At 46.8% G+C, this 21,964-nt stretch overlaps 2 protein-coding genes across 5 annotated transcripts in view; both read right to left on the reverse strand.

Annotated features, from left to right (window-relative positions):
- Positions 1-21,964, reverse strand: part of HELZ (helicase with zinc finger) — a 1,775,655-nt gene that overhangs the window by 766,180 nt on the left and 987,511 nt on the right. For all 4 annotated transcript variants that reach the window (XM_078654323.1, XM_078654320.1, XM_078654322.1 and 1 more), the window contains exon 19: positions 7,631-7,776. In XM_078654323.1, coding sequence (XP_078510449.1) covers positions 7,631-7,776 — 146 coding nt within the window. The remainder of the gene's footprint in view (positions 1-7,630; positions 7,777-21,964) is intronic.
- The window catches only part of LOC144767299 (uncharacterized), a 57,815-nt gene continuing 43,722 nt past the window's right edge, over positions 7,872-21,964 (reverse strand). The window contains exons 3-4 of the mRNA XM_078650798.1: positions 14,672-15,534; positions 7,872-7,900 (exon numbers count right to left, since the gene is read on the reverse strand). Of these exons, the coding sequence (XP_078506924.1) occupies positions 7,872-7,900; positions 14,672-15,534 (892 nt within the window). The remainder of the gene's footprint in view (positions 7,901-14,671; positions 15,535-21,964) is intronic.

Raw genomic sequence — 21,964 nt, forward strand, 5'->3', positions numbered from 1 at the left:
CTTGCCTTCTGGATTGATAAGGCCTGCCGTAGGGATGACTGATAGGTTTATATGTGTAGTGATCTAGGGTAGATATAAGTGACCTATATCTAAGTAAGGGGTGCATACACCACCTTACACAGGCGGCTGTAGCAGACCTGTGGTGTAATTTTGGAAGGCTTCCCAGGGGTGGCATAATACATGCTTTAGCCAATGGTAGTCCTCTGGGGTTCCTGTGCCCTTGGTACCTAAGGTACCATTTACTAGGGACTCATAAGGGTACCCCAGTAACAAAACTGGTGTGTACCTAAAGTACATGGAATCATTTTAGAGAGGTAGCAGCTAGGCTGGGGTCCTGGATAGCAGGGCTCCAGCCAGACTAAAGTAAAAAAACAGTGAAACATCAGCAAAAAGTGGGAGTAACTATAAGAAGCAGATTCTACTCTCCTACACCCAGCAAGAATACATCATTACAACTTGATAAACACTGACAAATGTGACAGATGTGGGGCAGATTTCCTGCACCTGGCTTGGACATGCAGAACAATCTTTAAATATTGGGGAGAGGTTAGGGAGGCCCTGTTCCAGATGACTCACTGCGCTACTTGGGTACACAGAACACGTAGCAGCACCGGTGAGGCACTTTGTAGCCCTTGGATTACTGTTAGCTAAACGCAAGGTTGCGTGTAGATGGGGCGATGAAGAGCTCCTAAATTCAAGGAATGGCTACAGGAACTAGTTTATTGTCAGGACCAACTGACCATAAAAGCAGAGCTCCTTCCAGTGACACTGAGACCCAAAGATATGTGGGATCGCTTAAGGGCTTACTTATTACGAGCCCAGCACAATACAGACAAGAGTTAAGCCCCCACGTCTTACAATAAGAAAATTGCATGGCTGCTCCCACATAAGACACCCAGTTAGCCAGGAGCGGACCCTGTATGAGGCAAGAGGTTGCACGAACACATTTTGCAGAATGTGGGGCAAATGGGTTGGGGAAGACTGATACTCTCAGGGCATGCCCGAGGACTGGAATGGGTGAGACTCTGTTTTTGCCTTTGCTTTGTCTAGCACTTCACTTACGCTGGTGTAATGTCCGCTTATATTTGCTGCACGTCTAAATGTGTGTACAGTTGGTATTGTTATTTCTTGTTGGTCTCTCAGAAATCAATAAAATTGGTTATAAAAAAAAAGAAAGACACCTACATAGAAAACACGGATTGCCTTCGAGAGGAGGATATGACATCTGAGCATAAAAAGGTGCAACTGGAACAACAAAAATTATATAGCATTGAACATGTACAGATGTGACTTGTTGAAGATCGTGCAATCAAAGATGCTGATTATGAAAACACCAATAAAAAGAATTTAAATAAATTGAAAATCCTGAGTAAGGGGAGCAGAACAGGGGTGATCCTGTTTTTTTTGCACACTATACGACAAACATGCCCCAATGGCAGGCGTATACAGTTTTGTTGGAGAGACGCCTGGCTGCCAAGATAACATTGCAGACTTCGGGCAGAAGGTCAAAAGGGAGCACACATTAGAAAAGTAAGAACCAAGTTAAGGTCCCATTGAGGCACAAAGAAGGGAACTGGAGGAAATAAGTGTTGCAAACCTTCAAGGAACTGATCTACAATAGGGGACTTGAAGACGTAAGGCTGATATGGCAGCTGCAGGAAGGAAACTGCTGGCCCATAACCCTTTAATGTGCCCAATGTAGAGCCCTCCTGGGGCAGGGTAAGGATAAACAAAACAATTGGGAAATGGTTGCTGATAAAAAGGTCAACCTGTTTGGCTGAACACCATGCCACAAACTTGCTCCAATGGCCGGCATTTACCGTCTTGGTGGAGGGACGTCAAGTAGTCAAAATAACATTACAGACTTCGGACGGAAGGTCGAACGTTGTCAACTGTTATCTTTCAATCTCCACACAAGAAGGGGGAGCATTGACAGGTTGGGGTGTAGGACACTTCACTGCTGCTGCGACAGAAGATCCTAGTGATGGGGCAGCCTAATTCGAGGTGCAATGGCCCTGTTCACCAGCTTGGGTTACCGAACTTTCCGAGCCCAATCCGAAGCCGCAAGGATGACTTGGGCCAAGTTGTTCCTGATCTACTTGAGAACGCTGGGCAGGAGTGGTATGTGAGGAAAGGCGAACAAGAGGCCTGAGCGCCGATAGAGACGAAAAGTCTTGTGAGAGCCACATTGGAAACTCCAGCTTGCAGAACTGCTGACACTGTATGTTCTCGGTGGTGGCAAAAAGATCTAACCGTAGCTCTTCCCACTGTTGAAAGAGACTTTGAAACACCTCCAAATGGAGACACCACTCGTGATCCGCTAGGCATCTTTGGCTCAGTTCATCTGCCCTGGTGTCCAGAGGGCCCACCAGTTGCTGAACCACCAGGGATATGCCCTGACGTTCCAGCCATGTCCAGGGAAGCTTGGCCTCTTGACAAAGGTCCACGACCCAAGCCCGCCATGTTTGTTACAGTACCACATGACGGTGGTGTTGTCTGTGAACTCCTGCACTAGTCTTACCTTGATGGGAGGTAGAAAGGCTTTCAATGCCAGCCGGATCACTCCGAGCTCCAGAAGGTTGATGTGGAGTCTGGATTCCGCCGGAGACCACAGGCCTCTGATCTCCAGTTCTCCCACATGGTCTCCTCATCCCCGGAGTGGTGTATCTGCCATCACTGTCATATCTGGTTGGGGAAAGGAGAGGGGGCTGTTGACCCCATTGCAGTTAGTTAACCACTACGGGAAATCTTTCGCATTTCCCTCCAAGATCTGGACCATCTTGGAGAGATTTTCCTGATGCTACGCCCACTGGAACTTCAGGTCCCACCACAGAGCCCACATATGCCAGTGGCATAAATCAATAGTATCATCGCCTGAATATCCTGAAATAACCATTCAAGAGTATAGGTCTGAAAATGCAACATGTCCAGAAATGCTCCGATGAAAGGGAGCGTCTGAGAGGGAGTCAGGTGTGACTTCAGCACATTGATAGTGAACCCCAGCAAATGCAGGAGGTCTGTCATAGTCTGGAAGTGGGAGACAACACCTTGATGAACACTCATGGGGCACTGGTACGGCCCAACGGGAGCACGGCGAACTGTAAATGCTCGTAGCCCACAGTGAACTGCAGGAAACACCTGTGGACAGGCAGGACGGAAATGTGGAAATATGCATCCGGCAAGTCCAAAGCTATCATCCAGTCTCCTGGGCCCAGGGCAGACAGGACTTGACCGAGAGTGATAATTTTTAACTTCTTCTTGAGGAAGAAATTGAAAGGGTGCAGCTCTAGGATAGGACCAAAGCCTCGGTCCTCCATGTGCTCCAGAAAATAAAGGAAATAGCACCCACAACACCACAACCTACTTCCGACATAGACAACCTCTCTATAGCTCACTTTGGCATGAGAGCCGTCACTTCCTGGCGGAGCAAAGAGATATGGTTCTGCATCAGCTTGTCGCAAATGGGTGGCATGGGTGGAGGAGGGGTCACAAAGGGGAGGGAGTAGCCCCTTCAGACAATCGCAAGAACCCAGTGGCCTGTTGTAAATTGCCTCCACTGTTTTTAACTTGTTTTTAATCTACATACAGATATACAGTTTATAGGCTCAATAGATAATGTTATATGATTTCGGGCTCCTATTAGCTTATACTTTGATGAAGGCTTTCCTGATGAAGGCACATACCCGCTGAACTTTGCATAGATAGAAGATACAGGGCGACTGATAATTTCAGCCACAGCTGTTACATCTGCAGATAGTATTAATTGTTGCATCTCTGTTATCAAAGATATGAACACTTGATGAGGCAATTTACCGTACTGATGATGTTATAACTAATAATGTATAATACCACATTTGCTAGGTATCATGCAGTATTGTTTTAGATCAACACAAGGATGAGCGGTATGAGTGAAAGAGCGAAGGAGTGAATGTTGCATCCTCATATGTATTGTTTAGTTTATGTTTTAAATATTGATATTTATTAATATTAGCTTTAACTACTTGTTTTTTATGAATCATTTTTTTTATGTGGAATGTTAATAAAAAGTTAACTCCACCCTAGATTCTGTCTATTCTGAGCCCATTACTTAGCTAGGAACCTACTTAATTAAATATCGAGTTGCTGGAAGTTTATTATACAATAGTTATTAGTAGAGAGGTGGAAGCTTGGACCACCAAGTTTTCCGGGGTTGGGTGTTATGTGAGGAAATTGGGTCCCCTGGGACAGGTCAGTGACGGCAGGCAAAAGTCCTGTTCACAGGAGGCCCTAAGAAGGGTTTGGACTAAGTCTCAAGCAGGGCGTCGGTGAGCGTTTCTGAGGGGGTCATTCCCGGCTGAAGCACCACCATCAAGATACCACTGAGAGTAGGCGAAGGTCCAGGACCTCAGCCGCCCTTCTTTCTACCATAGCAAACAAGGCTCCCTCCTCTGTAGCCACAGTAGGAAGAGAGACCATGGCAGTATCTGGAGAGGTGTCCAGTCCATTGGCATCAGCCAAATCCTCAAACCAGTGCATGTTAGGGTCTACGGGCTGGAATTCTTCAGGGTCCAGCGACTCCTCCCCATTCCTCTCAGAGTCCTTAGCCCTTAGAACAGGGCTCGAGCTCCGCCCTGAAGTAATGGCTCCGGTCGGCTCCTGCGTCAAACGGCAGACCTCTGGCTCCGTGTCCAAGTCGAGGATGAGAATGAGGATGGCACAGTTGGAAGGTGTTGGCATTGGGACCGCCACCGGAAAAGGTTGAGGTGGTATGAGAGGCACTGATCTGGACCCATCTATGGATCCAAGGGGCCCAAAAGGAGCCAGCAACGTTACTGCCAGCAGAGAACCAGTGGGGCCTTCAGAAACCCACGGGCCCGAAGGAGCACCAGAAGAAATGGGCCACCCAAATATGGGGTACATGGCCTCACAGAACTCGCTGAGTTGGGTGTGGGTCGCTTCGGCTCTCAGAAACTCGGGGAGGTGCAGAGCTAGCCCCATCGCAGGCTTACCACCAAGCCAGTACTCAAATGATGATGTTCCCTCATCTCATCGGATGATTACGATGGATGGGGTAAAGTCGAAGACCTCTTTGACTCTTAATCTTCTTACAGTAGGTGTTACCGAAGACAACTTAGAGTGCGAAGAGTATCTTGGGCCGTTCCTTTCGACTGGGATCGAGGTGGTTGGGGAGCTGCACATCGAGCAGCGAGGAGCACTCCCTCAAGGCCTTGGGGTGCATGGCGTGGCAATCGATGCAGGTCTTTGTTTCATGGTTGCGCTGGAGGCATTAGAGGCTAACAAGAAATGGGTCTGACACCGACATTGGTTGGTGAAAGGCGCTGCAGGGCTTGTAGCCAGCTTTTCTAGCTGACATACCTGCCACACCAAGACAAAATCCCCAAATAGATTCCAACAAGAAGTAGAAAAAGGTCAGTCAAAAAATAACTGCGGGTAGCTCTCTTCAGATCTGTGCTTATGGCTGCGAAAAGAACTGACATCAGTGTGCTGGAGTGGCGCCTACATAGGCACTGTGCATGTCACTTCTGGTGATGCCACAAGGAGCCAAACAGTTGTACTTACTAGCACGGAGAGGTAATATTCACTGAAACATTTCGGGAACCAGTCTGACGCCTGGAGATAATTCTGAGGTAAGGAACCAGCAGTTAGAAGTCTCTACTAGGCTCCTTATGCCTAGTAGAGACTGCCCGTGTTTCGTCATGCGGGCACTGGACCCGTGACTCTTCAGGGCTGTTAATAGTCGCTAGCTCTGGGTTTGCGTAGCCGGTGATACTTCCGACCCGGCGTGAATGGGTAAAAGGGAAAGTAACGGCGTGAAATCAATCGCAGGGTGTAAAGATCAAAAGAGACGGACGTGTACAGCGGTCTTCACAGTTATCTGGGATTTAGCGCCAAAAGGAACGAGACCGGTAATGTCTCGATTCTATATGTTTTGAATGACTACTAGTTATGACATGTACTTTTACTCTACTTAACGTGTGCACGGGACTCTTGTTATATTCACGGAGTGGGCTCTTGCCACCTCTTGCAGATGTTTTAGGGTCTCCTCTGACCTGTAGCACCGTTGTACTATTACTGTTCTTCACTCAACATCCAACGCTACTAGCCTAGGCGCCATCTTTCCTGTACACTCCGAAACCCTACACAGAACCCCCATATAATACACCCCATTTCCTCACTTATATATATATACCAAAATTAAAAGAGGATATTTAGAATGAAAATATGTGTATTTTCTGAACTCATGAGGTGATGTTTGGAGAAAAAAAGGCTGTATTTTTCATCAAATATTTGAAGCGGATATTTGAGTGAAAAAATATTGTGGGATTTGGGAAATGTGTTTAATATTATTACCTTAACGTCAGGGCATTGTGGTTATTATGTATTACCCATGAAAAGCCTTTTTTACATTACAGCAGGCAACCCTGACGGATGCACTGCAGTGATCATTGAAAGTAATCTTGCATTTGGTGGCCACTAATGCAACCTTGTCTTAAGTGGTCAGTATTACAACACTAGTAATATCAGTATCTCTGCATGATTATCACTAAATGTAAGTAGCTCTTACTACTAAAAAGTTTGCAGGTTCCTGATCTGGAAGGGGAAATGGATTTAAAATTATTTAATATGCAAACACCACAATAGATCTTTTCCTGTTGCATCTGTGAACAGGGTGGTCTCAGGATTGGCTTAACAGAAAAATTAAGGAGAATTAATCTAAGCACAGGAAGCCATTAAACATGTGGAAAGAGTAGTTGGTGGGGGGACTAGCATCTTCCCTGCAGATCTATTTCAGAGTGCTTCAATGAAGGACTGCAAAACAGGAAGAGTGCTGGTGCAGACTGTTTGGAAGTACTAGACTATTAGCAAAACATGACAATGTACGGACTATGACTGATTATTCTATAAATATTGTTTTAATTGATTTCAACACTAGAGAAAAATTACAAAAAATATCAAACACCATTACACTCTTCAGTTTTGAGGTATTGATATTATGGTCTTACATTAATCAGCTTACTGCGGAGGTAGCCCAATCTTGGATCTTTCTTTTCAACTTGGTGTCTCCTAGCTGCACTCTCAGGTGCTCAAATATTCCCCATGGCTCCTCTTTAGTTTTACCAATGTTTCCAGATCTTTGGCTATTTTCCTGACATCCTTCGCCCTCATAGATTTGTTTCTCTGTTAGTGTGCCCACCAGTCCGTCTTGCTGGCTAGGTTCGGAGCAATCATTCTCACGCCCAATTTTTTGGGCTATATTTCTCTGAAGCACCATTAGATGCGTGGTGAGTGTGAGAAAAATCTTTGTGTATGGGGATTGACTTCCTCCCATTACCATCGTATTTTGAGAGTTGCAAGTTTAGGCAAGCCCTCAATTGGGGTTCCAGTTACTTATCCATAACAATTCTTAACATTAACCTATTAATAAACCTGGTATTAACAGGATCTTGATTTAAATACCAACAAATCTTTTTATAGCGGTTTTGGGATTTTTTTTCTTTCCAAATGGCATTGACTGGTCAAACTACATTTACAAGTATCAAACATAGCAAAACATAATTTTACATTACTTTGGCTTGCTGACACCAGGCAAAAACAAAAAGGTGATGTGGTGGAAAAGGTTCACACCTACTTGATGATTGCTTCATGGGAGCGATAGTTTTCACACAAAAGAATTCTACATGGAAACTCTGTAGGGTAGTGCTCATACAGTCGGTCAAGTAACGAGACATGAAGATTTCGCTCTCTTGCAAATTCACTGTAGACAAAGGGACTGAGCTGAAATGCACATACAATTTAACCTTGTTAGTAAAAATACAAAACAATGTACTTCACATTGCATGTCAACAGGACTTTCAGTTTAATCGCGGCTCCTACATATGCGACTCAATTAGAAAAAGCACTATAAACGGGTAATGCAGAAATAATGCACAATTTAGAAATAACTTTACATTGAAGACAATGCATCCAATGAATGGTGATACTGTTATATAAAAGAAGCAATGCATTATAATAAAATTAATAAGCAGAATCATCAGATACATTCTCTTGTATTACCTTGAGTAGTACACACTCTGGGTTCTGCTCATTTATCTTCAGATAATAAGAAACAAACCTACCCAGAATCTCGCAAAATGGTGAAATGAGGAGCTAGAATTGCAGCAATCTCCTTGACCACATCTAAAGGCCATCCATATTCAAGGAAAAAGTATTACCTGCAAGAGACTCCAGCGGATCCAGAACGCCTCAGCCAGACTCATCCTCGACATCCCACGAACCAGCCACATCTCCGGACCTCTGAGAGACCTTCACTGGCTCCCCGTCAACAAAAGAATCACCTTCCGCCTCCTCACCCACGCACACAAAGCTCTACACGACCGAGGCCCGAGTTACCTCAACAGCCGAGTCAACTTCTACGCTCCCAAACGCCACCTCCGCTCAGCCAACCACGCCCTCGCCGCCGTCCCCCGCATCCGAAGAGCGACTACAGGAGGAAGGTCCTTCTCCTACCTGGCCGCCAAGACCTGGAACTCCCTCCCCCCCGACCTGCGCCTGACCCAAGACCACCTCTCCTTCAGGAAGAAGCTGAAGACCTGGCTGTTCGAGCAGTAGCGGCACCCCCCCCCCCCCCCCCCCCCCCCAGCGCCTTGAGACCCTACGGGTATGTAGCGCGTTCTACAAGTGTCATTGATTGATTGATTGATTGTTGTTAAGGATGGACACACTGCCAGCAAATTCCTTCAGGTAGGTAGGTAGGTAGGTAGGTGGGTTGGATGGTGAAACCAGTTTTCCCTACAATGTTTATAAATCATGCAGCTCTATAGCACAACAGTGCTTTAAACAATCAACTAACCACATGCAAACACATTTTAAGCATTAAAATAGATACATCCACTTTAAGGGAGAGCAGAGAAAGATGAATCACAGAATGCAATGAGGAAACCCTAAACCCAGCTTTGATCATTTGTTAAATACTATGCTTCCTGGTCTCAGGAAGATACCCATGATGCAGAAGGAAAATGCTACTTACCAGTATGCATCTGTTCTTGGCATGTAGGGCTGCTGACATTCATATCTTAGCATAGATCGCCGCCTAGTGTTGGGTCCGGATGGTTGCACCTTGTTGTCCTGGAAGACTCTTCGAAGTATCACGAGATAGGTGACTCCTCCCCTGGACTACAGTGCGCATGGGCATCTTCTCCATCCTTAGATTGTTTTTCGCCATAGTGGCAAAGATGGAGTATAGTAAAGTAAGAGATGGCCATGCAAAAGAGAATCCTGCAGCTGTGACAGGCACCGGGGAGGAGTGTGGGCGATATGAATGTCAGCAGCCCTACATGCCAAGAACAGATGCATACTGGTAAGTAGCATTTTCCGTTCGAGGAATGTGGGATGCTGAATTTATATCTTAGCATAGACTGTATAGCAGTATCTCCTCTAGCGGTGGTCACCTGTACCAGCTGCAGCAGTCTGAAAAAGAGTTTTAAAGGACAGCCTGGCCTAGAGCAGCTTGCTGCTTTGTTTGCATGTCTACAAAATAGTGTTTAGTGAAAGTGTGTATGGTAGACCAAGTAGCTGCCCTACATATGTCTTCAAGAGGAATATTCTCTAGGAAAGCCATGGATGCCCCCATTTTACGCGTAGAGTGTGCTTTTGGGGGAACTGTTAGAGTGTGTTTAGCTTTTTTATTTTTTAAAGAACCTTTATTGTTGTGGCACGGAAATACAAACATGGGCCTACAACCAAACCGGCCGGCCGCTATTCAGATCGGGCAAAGAGGAATGGAGTATAAAATTATACAGCGGTTCGGAGGTCGAAGGTTGAGCAGCATTCAGGATATGACATACATTTAAATTACCATGCAATAATAAGGATCTGAGACGGTTCATTTTACAATAACGAAAAATAAAATGAAAATCAATGTCGCACAGTCACACACGCCCCTATTACAGCTAAGTGAAAGCAAAAAGTTTTACGCCAGTGATGTAAACATATTGGGAGTGACGGGGGAGGGAGCATAAGAGTCAGGATAGATGCGATAAACATGGAGCAATCATGGCGAGCTAGTTCCACCCCTCGAGGCGCACCACACTATAGGAAACATGGAAGACGACGACATCGAAAAAGGAAAAGGGCAAAGGGCCATAGAGACAAAGAGAGAACAAAATAACAAGCCCATCCCCCAACCCCCAACCCTGCACCCCTGCAAAAGGCTACGGCCTAGCCCCCCAGCAGCGTGCCTGTCGCCCTAAATAAGAGACCCGAAATATAGAAAAGAGAAAAAAGACAGGAGAAGGGCCCTCGATCTGGTCATCCGGCCCCTCCCACCTCCGCATCCAAAATCGTCTAAACAGCAACGGTAGAAGAAGTACAAGTAACAGCAATCAGGTATAACGCAATCAATTACAACTCCGCTAAGCACCCCTCAAATCACCATCAACCATCTATGAGTCCCTCCATGTCCCAATCAAAGTCACCCCTGGCCACTTCTGTCAATGATACCAACGTTAAACAATCCCTCAGACGGGATACAAAGTAGCACAAAGGGTCTGAATGCACCGGGAGGATCAGGCAGTGTCGTCGCTCCATAGGATCCCAGCCACCGAAACCTCGCAGATGATGCATGGCGGAAGTCTGAATGCGACAATATCGACACCGCCAACAGTCTCGAGTCAGAGCACAGTCCCGCCAAACATGGAAAAGGAATCACACGATGAGGGAAGCGTCGAAACTCCGCCGGGGCCGCCCAAACCATGGATCGATGCTGTTCCCCCACTCGCCGATCAGAGAGAGGCCCCGATGAAACAATCACACGTGCAACAGGGGTATCTACAGCAAGCTCATGAACCAAACCTATCCGCAGCTCCAAGAACGTAGACTCATCCGGGGAATACGTCAATGAATCAGAGGCAAACACCTCGGCGCCTTCTCGAGAGCGATCCATGTCGTTACAAAATGGCGGGCCAACAATGGCGGCCACCTTTTTTCCCAATTCTCGGGCCCCCCGGAACAGGGTAGTCTGCAGGGTTGTTAATGCAGCCAGAATATTGCTGGGCATGGGTCTTTCCTCGCGCTGCCAAACCCCGGGAATCTCTTGTGCACCGGTTTCTCTGCCCGGACAATGGGTACGCAAGAGGGTAGCATCCTCCATTTCAGCCGTTGCGGTCTCTTCCTCCTCCACCTCACCGCGGGATCGGGACCAACCCCCGGAACCAGCAGGATCCACAGCGGGATCTCAATAGTCGGGGCAGGCAACAGAAAGGAGAGTCACCAAAAGGCTAAACAAGCTCCCTGCTGCTCTCCGGGAGTCACCCACCAGCTCCCGGGCGGGGGGGGGGGCTGTTAACATGACCGGGTATCACACCGAAGGGGAACTGGGCATCATGGACTCTCCCCGGCCCAGCTATATCGCACCTCTCGCAGGGCAACCCGCTATTGGGAGTGGGTTGGTATCATCTCTTTCGGCTCGCAGATCTCAGGTTCTCTCCGAGTAGCTTCCCATCGCGACCAGAGGCCGCAGGAGTTGCAATCACAGCCGGACACTCTCCTCACTCGAGATCCCGGTCTCAGCACCTCGAAGGCCGCCAAACAGTCGGGGACATTTCTACGGGTCAACTGCACGGTGGAGCCACAGAAGCAGATGGTAAGTGAACGCTTTCCTTCCCCTACTCAGATTAACAAATACTGCTCAGGTTAATCGCCAGGATGTATGTGCGGGGCGGGAGGGCTCACGGAGCCGAGCGTTTATGCAGCCATCCCGATCGCCATCTTGGCTCCTCCCCCGTGTTTAGCTTTTTGATAGCATATTTGAATGCATTTAACTATCCATCTGGCTATTCCTGATTTTGAGATGGGATTACCTTTATGTTGTGGGGGAAAAGCAACAAACAGTTGCTTTGTTTTCCTAAATGCTTTAGTCCTGTCAACATAATATAGCAGAGCTCGCCTTACATCTAGTGTGTGTAGGGCTCTTTCAGCCACTGACTGTGGGTTTTAGAAGAAAACTGGCAATTCTATGGATTGATTGATATGGAAAGTGGATATGAATTTTGGCATGAACTTAGGGTTAGTCCGAAGTACTACCTTATTTGCATGTATTTAAATGAAAGGTTCTTGAATGGTTAGTGCCTGTAGCTCACTCGGTAGCTCACTCACTCGCCTGAGGGAGGTAATGGCAATCAAAAATGCCACCTTACATGTTTGAAATTGTAATACACATGAATTGAGTGGTTCGAAAGGAGGTCCCATAAGTCTGGTAAGTACTATATTTAAGTTCCAGACTGGTGAAGGTGGGTGCCTTGGAGGGATTATCCTTTTAAGACCTTCCATAAAAGCTTTGATTGGGGGTACTGTAAACAGGGATAGGTGTTGTCTGTTCTGGAGATATGCTGCTATAGCAGCAAGATGTAGCCTTATGGAAGAGTATGCTAGATTGCATCTTTGAAGATGCAAGAGGTAACAGATGTTTTGGATGGAAGCATCTAATGGATTGATTTGGTTATTATTGCAACAAATTACAAATCTTTTACATTTAGCTGCATAGCATGCTCTAGTAGTTGGACTAGAGCATAATGTTCATGCAATCAGGAGGCAAGTTAAGGTATCCAAACTCTAAGACTTCAGGAGCCAGATCGCTAGGTTCATCTGATTGGGATCTGGGTGCCTGATTTCTCCATGGTTCTGAGTTAAAAGATGGGGCGAGAAGCACAGTCTTTGGTGGGGAACTACTGAAAGTTCTAGGAACGTTGTGTACCATGGCTGTCTTGCCCATGTGGGAGCAACCAGGATCATTGTGAGTGACTGCTGGCGTAGTTTGCGCGGCACCGGCGGAATCAATGGGGCTGGTGGAAAAGCGTACGCAAATCTGCCTGACCAGTTCATCCATATCTCATTGCCCTGTGACAACGGATGTGGGAACCTGGCGGCAAAGTACTGGAATTTTGAGTTTTCGTTTGTGGCAAACAGATCTATCTCTGGGTGCTCCCATTTTTGGAAGAATGGTTGGAGAACTGGAGGGTGAATCTCCCATTCGTTTAGCTGTTGGCTGTGTCTGCTTAACAGATCTGCTATTTGATTGTCTTTCCCTGGCAGGTGTTCTGCTAGGAGAAAAATGTTTTTTTGAATTGCCCACCTCCATATGCTCTGTGCTAGGTGAGACAGGTGTGGAGTGTGTGTCCCTCCTTGTTTCTGGATGTAATACATGGCTGTCATGTTGTCCATCCGGATCAACACAGCCTTGTTGTAAAAGTATTTCTGGAATGCTTTCAGTGCCCGAAATATTGCTAGCAACTCTAAGTGGTTGATATGCAGTGTCTTTTGTTTGATTGTCCAGAGCCCTTGGACTGTGTATTGAAGTAAGTGGGCTCCCCAACCTGTCAGTGATGCGTCCGCTGTTAGTACTACTTGTGGAACCGGCTCTTGGAACAGTCGCCCCTTGGAAAGGTTTTGTGGGTTCCACCACTGCAGAGAGTTGTAAGCGTGACTGTCTACCAACACTAGGTCTTTTAGTTGTCCTTGAGCTTGGTTCCACTGCCGTGCTAGGCATTCTTGCAATGGACGCATTTGAAGTCGGGAATGAGGGACAATGAATATGCAGGAGGCCATCATGCCTATGAGCTGCATGAACACTCGAGCTGGCAAAGAGTGTTGTGGCTGAAACTTGTGAATGAGAGTCTGCATGTTGGCTATCATGGCTGGATTTGGATATGCCTTTGCTACTGAGGTATCTATTGTAGCTCCCAAATATTGCTGTATGTGGGAGGGCTGTAGATGTGATTTTGGGTAATTTATGGAAAAACCCAGACTGTATAGCAGCTGGAGTGTCTGAGACGTATGGCGTGTCTGAGACGTATGGCTTGCACACTGCGCATACGAGTTGGCCTTTATGAGCCAATCGTCGAGGTATGGAAACACGTGGATGTGTTGCCTTCTGAGGTGTTCTGCTACTACCGCTAGACATTTTGTGAAAACTCTTGGGGCTGTAGTCACCCCGAAGGGGAGAACTTCGAATTGATAATGTTGACCTTCTATTGTTAACCGGAGGTATTTCCTGTGAGCTGGATGTATAGGTATGTGAAAATATGGATCTTTGAGGTCTAATGTAGCAAGGAAGTTGCCTTGCTGGAGTAACGGGAGTACTTGTTGTAGAGTAATCATATGGAAATGAGTGTATGTATTGATTTAGCGGTCTGAGGTCTAGTATGGGTTTGAGAGGTCCATCCTTTTTGGGAATTAGTAAGTATAGAGAGTATACCCCTGCTCCTTGGTGTTGAAAATTGACTGGTTCTATTGCTCCCTTTTGTAGCATGGACGCAACCTCTTGTAACAGTGTGATGTGTTCTTTGGACATAGGACGGTGTTTGGGTGGTATGTTGGGAGGAGTAGAAGTGAGTTCCAGGCAAAAATCATACTGGATAATTTGTCTCACCCACCTGTCTGTGGTAATGGAGTTCCAGACTGGTAGGAATTGTTTGATTCTGCCTACGACTGGTGTTGGATGGTCTGGAGGGAGTGTGATGAAGTCACTGTTTGGCGGCAGTGGAGGCTCTGGTGTTATTGCCGCCACGTCCTCTGCCCTTGTTATTGTTGCCCCTATAACCTCCTCTGTTGGAGTCTTTATTAAAGGATCTTTGGGTGTTGCTTTTGTATGTAGAGGAAGTTTGTGGTGTTTTGCCTCTTGCGGAGCCTCTGTAGGAGGAGCGACGAAAGGAACCTCTATGTTGTTGAAACTGAAGTGCGCCCATAGACTTAGCAGTTTCAGTATCTTTTTTCATTTTGTCTAAGATGGTATCTACTGCAGGGCCAAACATGAAGTCTTGGTTAACTGGTTGTTTGAGGATGGTGGATTGCACCTCGTTTTTAAAACCAGAGATGCGTAGCCACGCGTGTCTGCGTAGTAATACGCTAGTATTAATGGACCTGGCTGATGTGTCAGCTGTGTCAGGCGCACATTTAATGGAAGCATTAGTTATAAATTTGCCTTCCTGTATGAGGTCGTTAGCCTGAGCTTTAAAAGGTTCTGGCAGGTGTTGCAGTAAACCTTCAAGTTCATCGTAATGTGCTCCATCATAGCGTGCTAGTAGAGCTTGTGTGTTCGCAATCCTCCATGAATTAGCAGCCTGTGAGGCTACTCTTTTGTCTGGGGCTTCTAATATCTTAGACTCTTTTACAGGAGGGGGAGCATTTCCTGTTGTTTGTGAGTTAGCTCTCTTTCGAGCGTTTGCTACTACTAGTGAGTCTAAAGGCAACTGGGATTTAATATAAGTAGGGTCTGTAGGGGCCGCCTTATATTTCTTCTGAATACTGGGATTGAGTACACGTGCTCTGGCTGGATCTTTGAATATATCTGGTGCATGTTTTAGTACCCCTTTTAACATAGGAAGTGTCCTGACATTTTTCTCAGAAGTAGGAAAAGTGTCAAATAGAAAATCTTCTATTGGGTCAGTGTACATGTCGACATTGTGGTATTTTGCTGCCCTATCCAGCAGTTGGTTAAAAACAATGGTGGCGACTGCTTTGTAGGGTATGGGGAGGTGTCTGGGGTGGGTTGTGGGTCATATGGATCCTTTGGTTCATTAAAATATAGTGAGGATCTACCCCCATGTTATCTCCATCATTATAATCTGAATGCGTAGGAGAGTAGGGCACAAAAGGCATATTAGGAAAGAAAGGAGGAGGAGTAAAAGGCCTTGAGGGAGATGTCCCAAAGTCTTTTTTCTTTGGAGGAACAGGGGAAGGAGTTTCCGTGTCCAATGGTCTCTTTTTCCGGTGATAAACTGTAACATGTCCTGTTTCAGGGTCTATATACAGTTTAGGTTGTTCCTCAGTTACTGGATCAGGATGGAAGAGTTCTTCCTCAACTGTCCATGGCTTTGGCGCCAATGTTTTTGGCTTAGCGACTTGTTTGTGACTTTTTGGCTCGAGGGCCTTTGGTTGTGGAGCTTTTTTCGGGTCTGCTGTTGCTTTCGGGTCGGTAACCATTTTCGGTTTGACATCCTTTGTTGGTTTAACAGTCTTTTTCGGTTCGGCAACCTTTTGTTTCGGATCGACCGGAGCTTTTGGTACGATACGTTTATGCTTGACGGCCTTTTTCGGCTCAATGTTTTTGCTCGAGGCAATGGCTTTTTTCGGCTCGACGGGCTTTGTAGTGTGATCTTGTTTTTGTTGATCGACACTCTTTTTAGGATCGATGGCCTTCTTTGGGTCGGGTGTTCTTTTTAGATCGACGACCTGTTTTGGTTCGAGGCTCTTCTTTGGCTCGATAGCTTTCGGCTCGAGAACCTTTTTGGGTTGGACGACTTTCTTTGGTTCGACCACCTTCTTCGGTTCGACGACCTTTGGTTTGACAACCTTCCTCGGTTCGACGACATTTGGTTTGACTAGCTTCTTCGGTTCGATGACCTTCGGTTCGACAACCCTCTTGGGGTCGACAACCTTCTTGGGGAGAGTGGTACTCGGTCCTGGGCTATCAGAAGGCCTTGTTTTGGGCTTCGAAGCCGAGCCGGAAGCTTGTCGATCTCGGCTAAGGCCTTTAGGCGATGCTTCGACCGGAGCCTTATTTTTTGGGATAAGCGGTGTTGGGGGCTGGGTACTCACTTTTTGCCCCAGCGTGATCTGGTCATCGGAGTTCGACTGGTCCTCAACGCTGACGATTTCTAGATCTAAGTCCACCGCTTCTGGGAGGTCGTGTTCATCATCGAAGATGTTCTCCGGTTCCGGTGCCGGCCGCTGCATCTCTTGCCTAGCGGCCCGGCGATTCCGGATGGTCTTCTTCGAACGGAATTGGGCACACGCTGGGCAATTTTCTTTGTTGTGCTCCGGTGATAAGCACTTGTTGCATACTGTCTGTTTGTCAGTATGCGGGAATTTGGAGTGGCATTGTGGGCACCTTTTAAACGGGCTCCTTTCCATCGACAGCAGTCGATGGAAGCCCACGTGGCTTCGAAAGGCCCAATGGCCCGCGTCGATGACCGGATCGAGATGGAAAGTTTGGTTAAGTCAAGAAATACCGAACGAGAACAATACCGTCGAAGTAGAAGGCCTTTTGGCCTTAGAAAGTAGTTTAATTTCGGTTCCGAAGTTGGAGTAGAGGAATAACATCCGAACACAATGGGGGAAAAAAACAACCTAAGGATGGAGAAGATGCCCATGCGCACTGTAGTCCAGGGGAGGAGTCACCTATCTCGTGATACTTCGAAGACGCTTCCAGGACAACAAGGTGCAATCATCCCGACCCAACACTAGGCGCGGATCTATGCTAAGATATGAATTCAGCAGCCCACATGCCTCGAACACAAAGTTACCTTTATGATGACTCCATTACTCTTCGTTTGTAAGTTCTTTCCCAGTAATCAACTTGTGGGTTTTCCTGCTACTGAGTGAAGGGGTTGGAATTTGTTTCAATACCTATTTAATGCAGAATTGTTGTGTGCCAGTACTACAGATGCATGCATAAGTATTATTGCAGCTCACCACCAACCCTGCATGTGTAGGTGCCCTGCGAGTTCCCTTTATTTTTAGAAAGGAGCAAGTATATGTTTTCTGACTAATGACAGCTGCAGTCAGTGCGCACTCATAATGGGAACAAACATACAGAGTAAGAGTAACTGAGTCACATTAAAGTACATTTACCAAACTCAAAGTTTCTTTCTCATCCAGATTCTCAGCTTATAGGAAGGTTCTACAGAAGTCGAGGAGGTAAATGAAGGAATATGGCAATTTAGTACACACCAATATGTAGCAGAGAACCTCATGACCAAACCATTTGTTACTCTGAGAGGATGCCTCAAGAACGTAGTCGAATTGCCACACAGCCACTCAGCATAAGTTGCTGACAGGAACAGGCCTTTGGAGAGGGTCCTCCTTACCTCTCACAAATTTCCCTGGGCTACAGACTGTGGCAGAAGTGGTACTGGAAGGAGGAGGAATGGCAGCAGAAGGGCACAGTCCTTAACTATTTAATTAGCTCAAGCTTCTTTGGCTATTTGGGTCCACTGGTCGAAGTGAAGGGAAATCATTTCCCCTACTGACAAGAAGATGGGCTCCTGAGACAATGCCAAGGAAGGTGCTGTCCATAAAGACATCTAAGTGACTTTCCGGAAACAGTCCAGGAGCAAGGAGACCTAGCAGCTGAATTTGTGCCACAGATGGATACTGCAGCTGTTGGCAAGAGAGGTCTGCCACAGACCAAGACTGTTCACCTGGAAAACCATAAACCAGCAGACAGTTCACCACTTAGTCCACACTGGAGGACGTCATGTGGTCCATAAAGGGAAGACTCGCTTAACACCAAAGACTGAGTTGGGCAAAACATTAGGGGGCCCATATTTGGTGTCCAATGTTTTTGAATCCTGGGCTTAAAAGAGGACTTCTTCCACAATTCCTGGGGTCCCAGAGACCATGAGACTTTACAACAAGGTCTGATCTTGGTGGGGGAGAAGATGCAGCCACCAAGATGTAAACACCCACATTATCCAGGGGAGATGGGTTGACCTATGGTCAACATCTTCAATGCCTTCCCCTGCCATCCATGTTTCAGAAGACTGAAAAAGAAGATCATATGTGACGGAAGGTGTCCCATCAACTTGTTGCCTCTTGGCAGATAAGCCTACAGCATTATTCAACAAGTGGTATTTTTGGTGCTACATTAATGTCAAATGGACAAGTTACTTACCTTCGGTAAGGATGTATCTGGTAGAGACATAGTCTAGCCGCTGATTCCTTAACTTAGAATATCCCCAGGCGTGTGACTGGATCCGGAAAACTTTCTGCAGCAGCCGGGAGGCGGCCGCGCCAGGCTCCGTGTCGACGTCGTCCACGGATATGACGTCAGCTGAGCCATATATGCCCCTCCCGGGAGCGCTGACGTCCGTTTTCATTGCAGAAACTTTTGCGCGTCAGAAGCGGAGCCACAACCAAAAAACTGTGAGAATATGGGAACAGTGTGCAAAAATGATGAAAAGTTAGAAAGAAATTGACAGGTGAGACAGAGCAGCGCTCTGAAAAGCAACCCCGCAAGGGCGAAGGATAAGTCAACATTAGGGGAGACACGGATGTGGTAAAACAGCCTGGCAGAGGAAGAAGTCCGCATCCAGATGTAAAACCATGAAGGAGAACAAGTCCGGAACACAAGATTTAAGGATAGCTCACCACAAGACATCACCAGAAAGAGACGTTGCAACCCTACAAAGACCCCTAAATGTATAGAGCCAATAGATCTGAAACAAAAGGCAGGAGGGTGGCACAAAACACAAGGCAGTGGAAAAAGTGTGGGGTGGAGGGGGCGCGGGACGGTGGAAAAAATGTGAATAGATGTCCCACCGTACAATCCAGGCCAAGTACTGGAAAGAACACATGACCTATGAACATACCACCTAATCTTGAGAATGGGTGGAATGGAACAGGGAAACAGAGCAAAGCAGTCTGTGTTGGAGAAAAGAAAGAATGTTAGCCGCAAAGGGCAAGCCGCCCTAAGGGAGGCGGGTACAGAAAGCCCCAACCTGAAAAGGTCCTCGCAGAACGGAGAGGACGGGCGGGCGTTAATGAATCTGCGGCTAGACTATGTCTCTACCAGACACATCGTTACTGAAGGTAAGTAACTCATCCATCTGATAGAGACATCTAGACGCAGATTCCTTAACTTAGAATAGATACCAAAGCATACTCATGGAGGAGGCGGGTCTGCGACGGAACCCAATCAAGTTTCCTAGCGAACTCAGTCGTCCAGAAGGTGATTAAAACAGCACCGACAACCAAGGGACGAACCATAGTGAGGACAGTAATGTTAACGCAGTAAACTACCCGACCATGAAGCTCTAAAGAGAGCGGAAAACAATGGAAGGCAAAGGCACTAGAAGCTGTCAGGAACAGCGCGAAATAACTCCTTTGTGTATACAAGGTTCGTAAAAGAAAAACACAGACCCAGAATGCCTGTGGAGAAGTTAAAGTCCATAATTAGGAAAAAGAAGATAGACCATGGAAAAAAGCCCTTCGGAACCTACGCCTGCAAAGCAGGTGGAGCAGCAGTGGCAAGAGGCAGACCCCTTACCCACAAACGTCAGCATGTAAAAGAACCCATACACTAGATATGCTGAAGTAAAAAGGGGGATACAAGTTCGCAAGCAGCGGAGCTGAACCAAGGGTTTGAGAGATCCGTTGAATGCAGCGTCCCGAATGCAGCAAAGCCTTAAGAGACGGCAACTGGTATGACAGACATCATACACAGGCCCAATATGTACAACAGCGAAAAGGAACCCTTTTGAAACCTGTACTAGTAAGACACAAACGACAGTATTGGCAGGATGCCAATCTACGGCCAGAAGGCATTAGTAGTAAGAAAGCATATGACACAGCGGTACTTAAACGGTTTGTCACAACATGCGAAAAAGCAGATGACCAATAGTCAAGCACCAAAAAAAAAAAAAAAAAAAAAAGAGTAAAGACCTTAAGGCACTCAAGCATACCGGAAGGCACCTAAACATACCGTGTGGACACTGGAACCACACGAAAGAAGCACACACCTCATGTAGACCACTATGAACAGTTCAGATGCACACAGCAGCAAGAAGGGTTACGGCCCAAAAAGGGCACCAATAAAGTCGGGCACAGAGGCACAAGAAGAACGGGCCAGAGACCACGGACACCACATGAAGGAACAGCCTGCAAGGATCTGCAGGGCTAACACACAGAACAGACACCGAGCAGGAAGAAGAAGGCTGAAAAAGGAAGCAGAATGCATCAAGAGTCTAGGGTACACTAAAATGACCCGAAGACACTCGGAGACTGGATAGGACAACACCTAGGGCACTAAGTAACAATTGCCCCATGCCCGGAAGGAACGATGACCCCCTGCAACCTAGAAGCACTAGACACGATAGTGGAAATAGTGAGGACAAATGGAAACGTCCCGGACCACAAGAGGCGAGTATTGTAAACAAAACACGCCCCTTTAGAGTGCACCGTGTGAATGTAAGGTAAGGCGTGTAAACACCCATATGGAAATAGCAGGGAATATGGAGAAACCGCCAGAAGGAGGCCACAACTACACACAGCAGAGAACACCTGATAAACCACTGCTTTGGAGGACAATCTCAGAAATGGCAGCACGTCCAAATCTGTATTAATAAAAAGACAATAATAATCAGGCCGCATAGCGGCATATAGGGTGTCAGTTGGGAAAAAACTTATAACAACAAGGTGTTGTACCAGGCCTGCTGGATAGACATGGCAGGGAATGGAACCCATGCTAGGCTTGGATGCAGTGCGGATAGACCAACCCAGACAGCCAAAAGAGCAACCCTACACAAGGAGCATTGTAGAAACAGACAAGTGATTCCCAGAAGGATGCCCGCAGGAAAAACTCCATAGGAGCGTACCAAGGCAAAGGCAGAACCCAATGACAGAAAATACCCCACATAGGGTACGGCTAATCCCCTGTAGGGGTGTCCTCGTGAGCTAAGCACACAGTCAGACGACTGAAACCTAGAGAATCAGGCAAACAGCTGTACTGAATGAACACAGAGATGGCTAGCCAGCCATGAATACTAGCCGGGCACTATAACAAACCCGTGCAGAGGTTAGCCCCGTAAAATAAGGCACCAAAATTCACTGCAGCCCGGACAAGAGACAGGAGACCGCCTCGTGGCGGTCAAAAAGATCCACCCCATTGAACAACACATCTCTGAGGGCATCCCGAATATGATCTGGGAAGCGACTGTCAGGCAGCCAAGCATGGTGGCGTAAAGCCACAGCGCGAGCACGAACCTGTCCAATAAAGTCAGCTGCATCAAGGGAAGAACTAAGGGAGAATTGTGCCAATTTCCCTGCCATGCAGCAGAAGATGAAGCAATTCTGATCGAGGCCCTTCTGGAACAGAAGGGAGAAGGTTCTTGTGAGAAAGTGCCACCTTTCTTGCCTTGGTATGCCCCCACTTTTTTCTGAGCTGCTGATGTGCTTTGACTGAGTATGC

This window comes from Lissotriton helveticus, chromosome 7, assembly GCF_964261635.1.
Source record: "Lissotriton helveticus chromosome 7, aLisHel1.1, whole genome shotgun sequence".
In the NCBI taxonomy this organism is placed as follows: domain Eukaryota; kingdom Metazoa; phylum Chordata; class Amphibia; order Caudata; family Salamandridae; genus Lissotriton; species Lissotriton helveticus.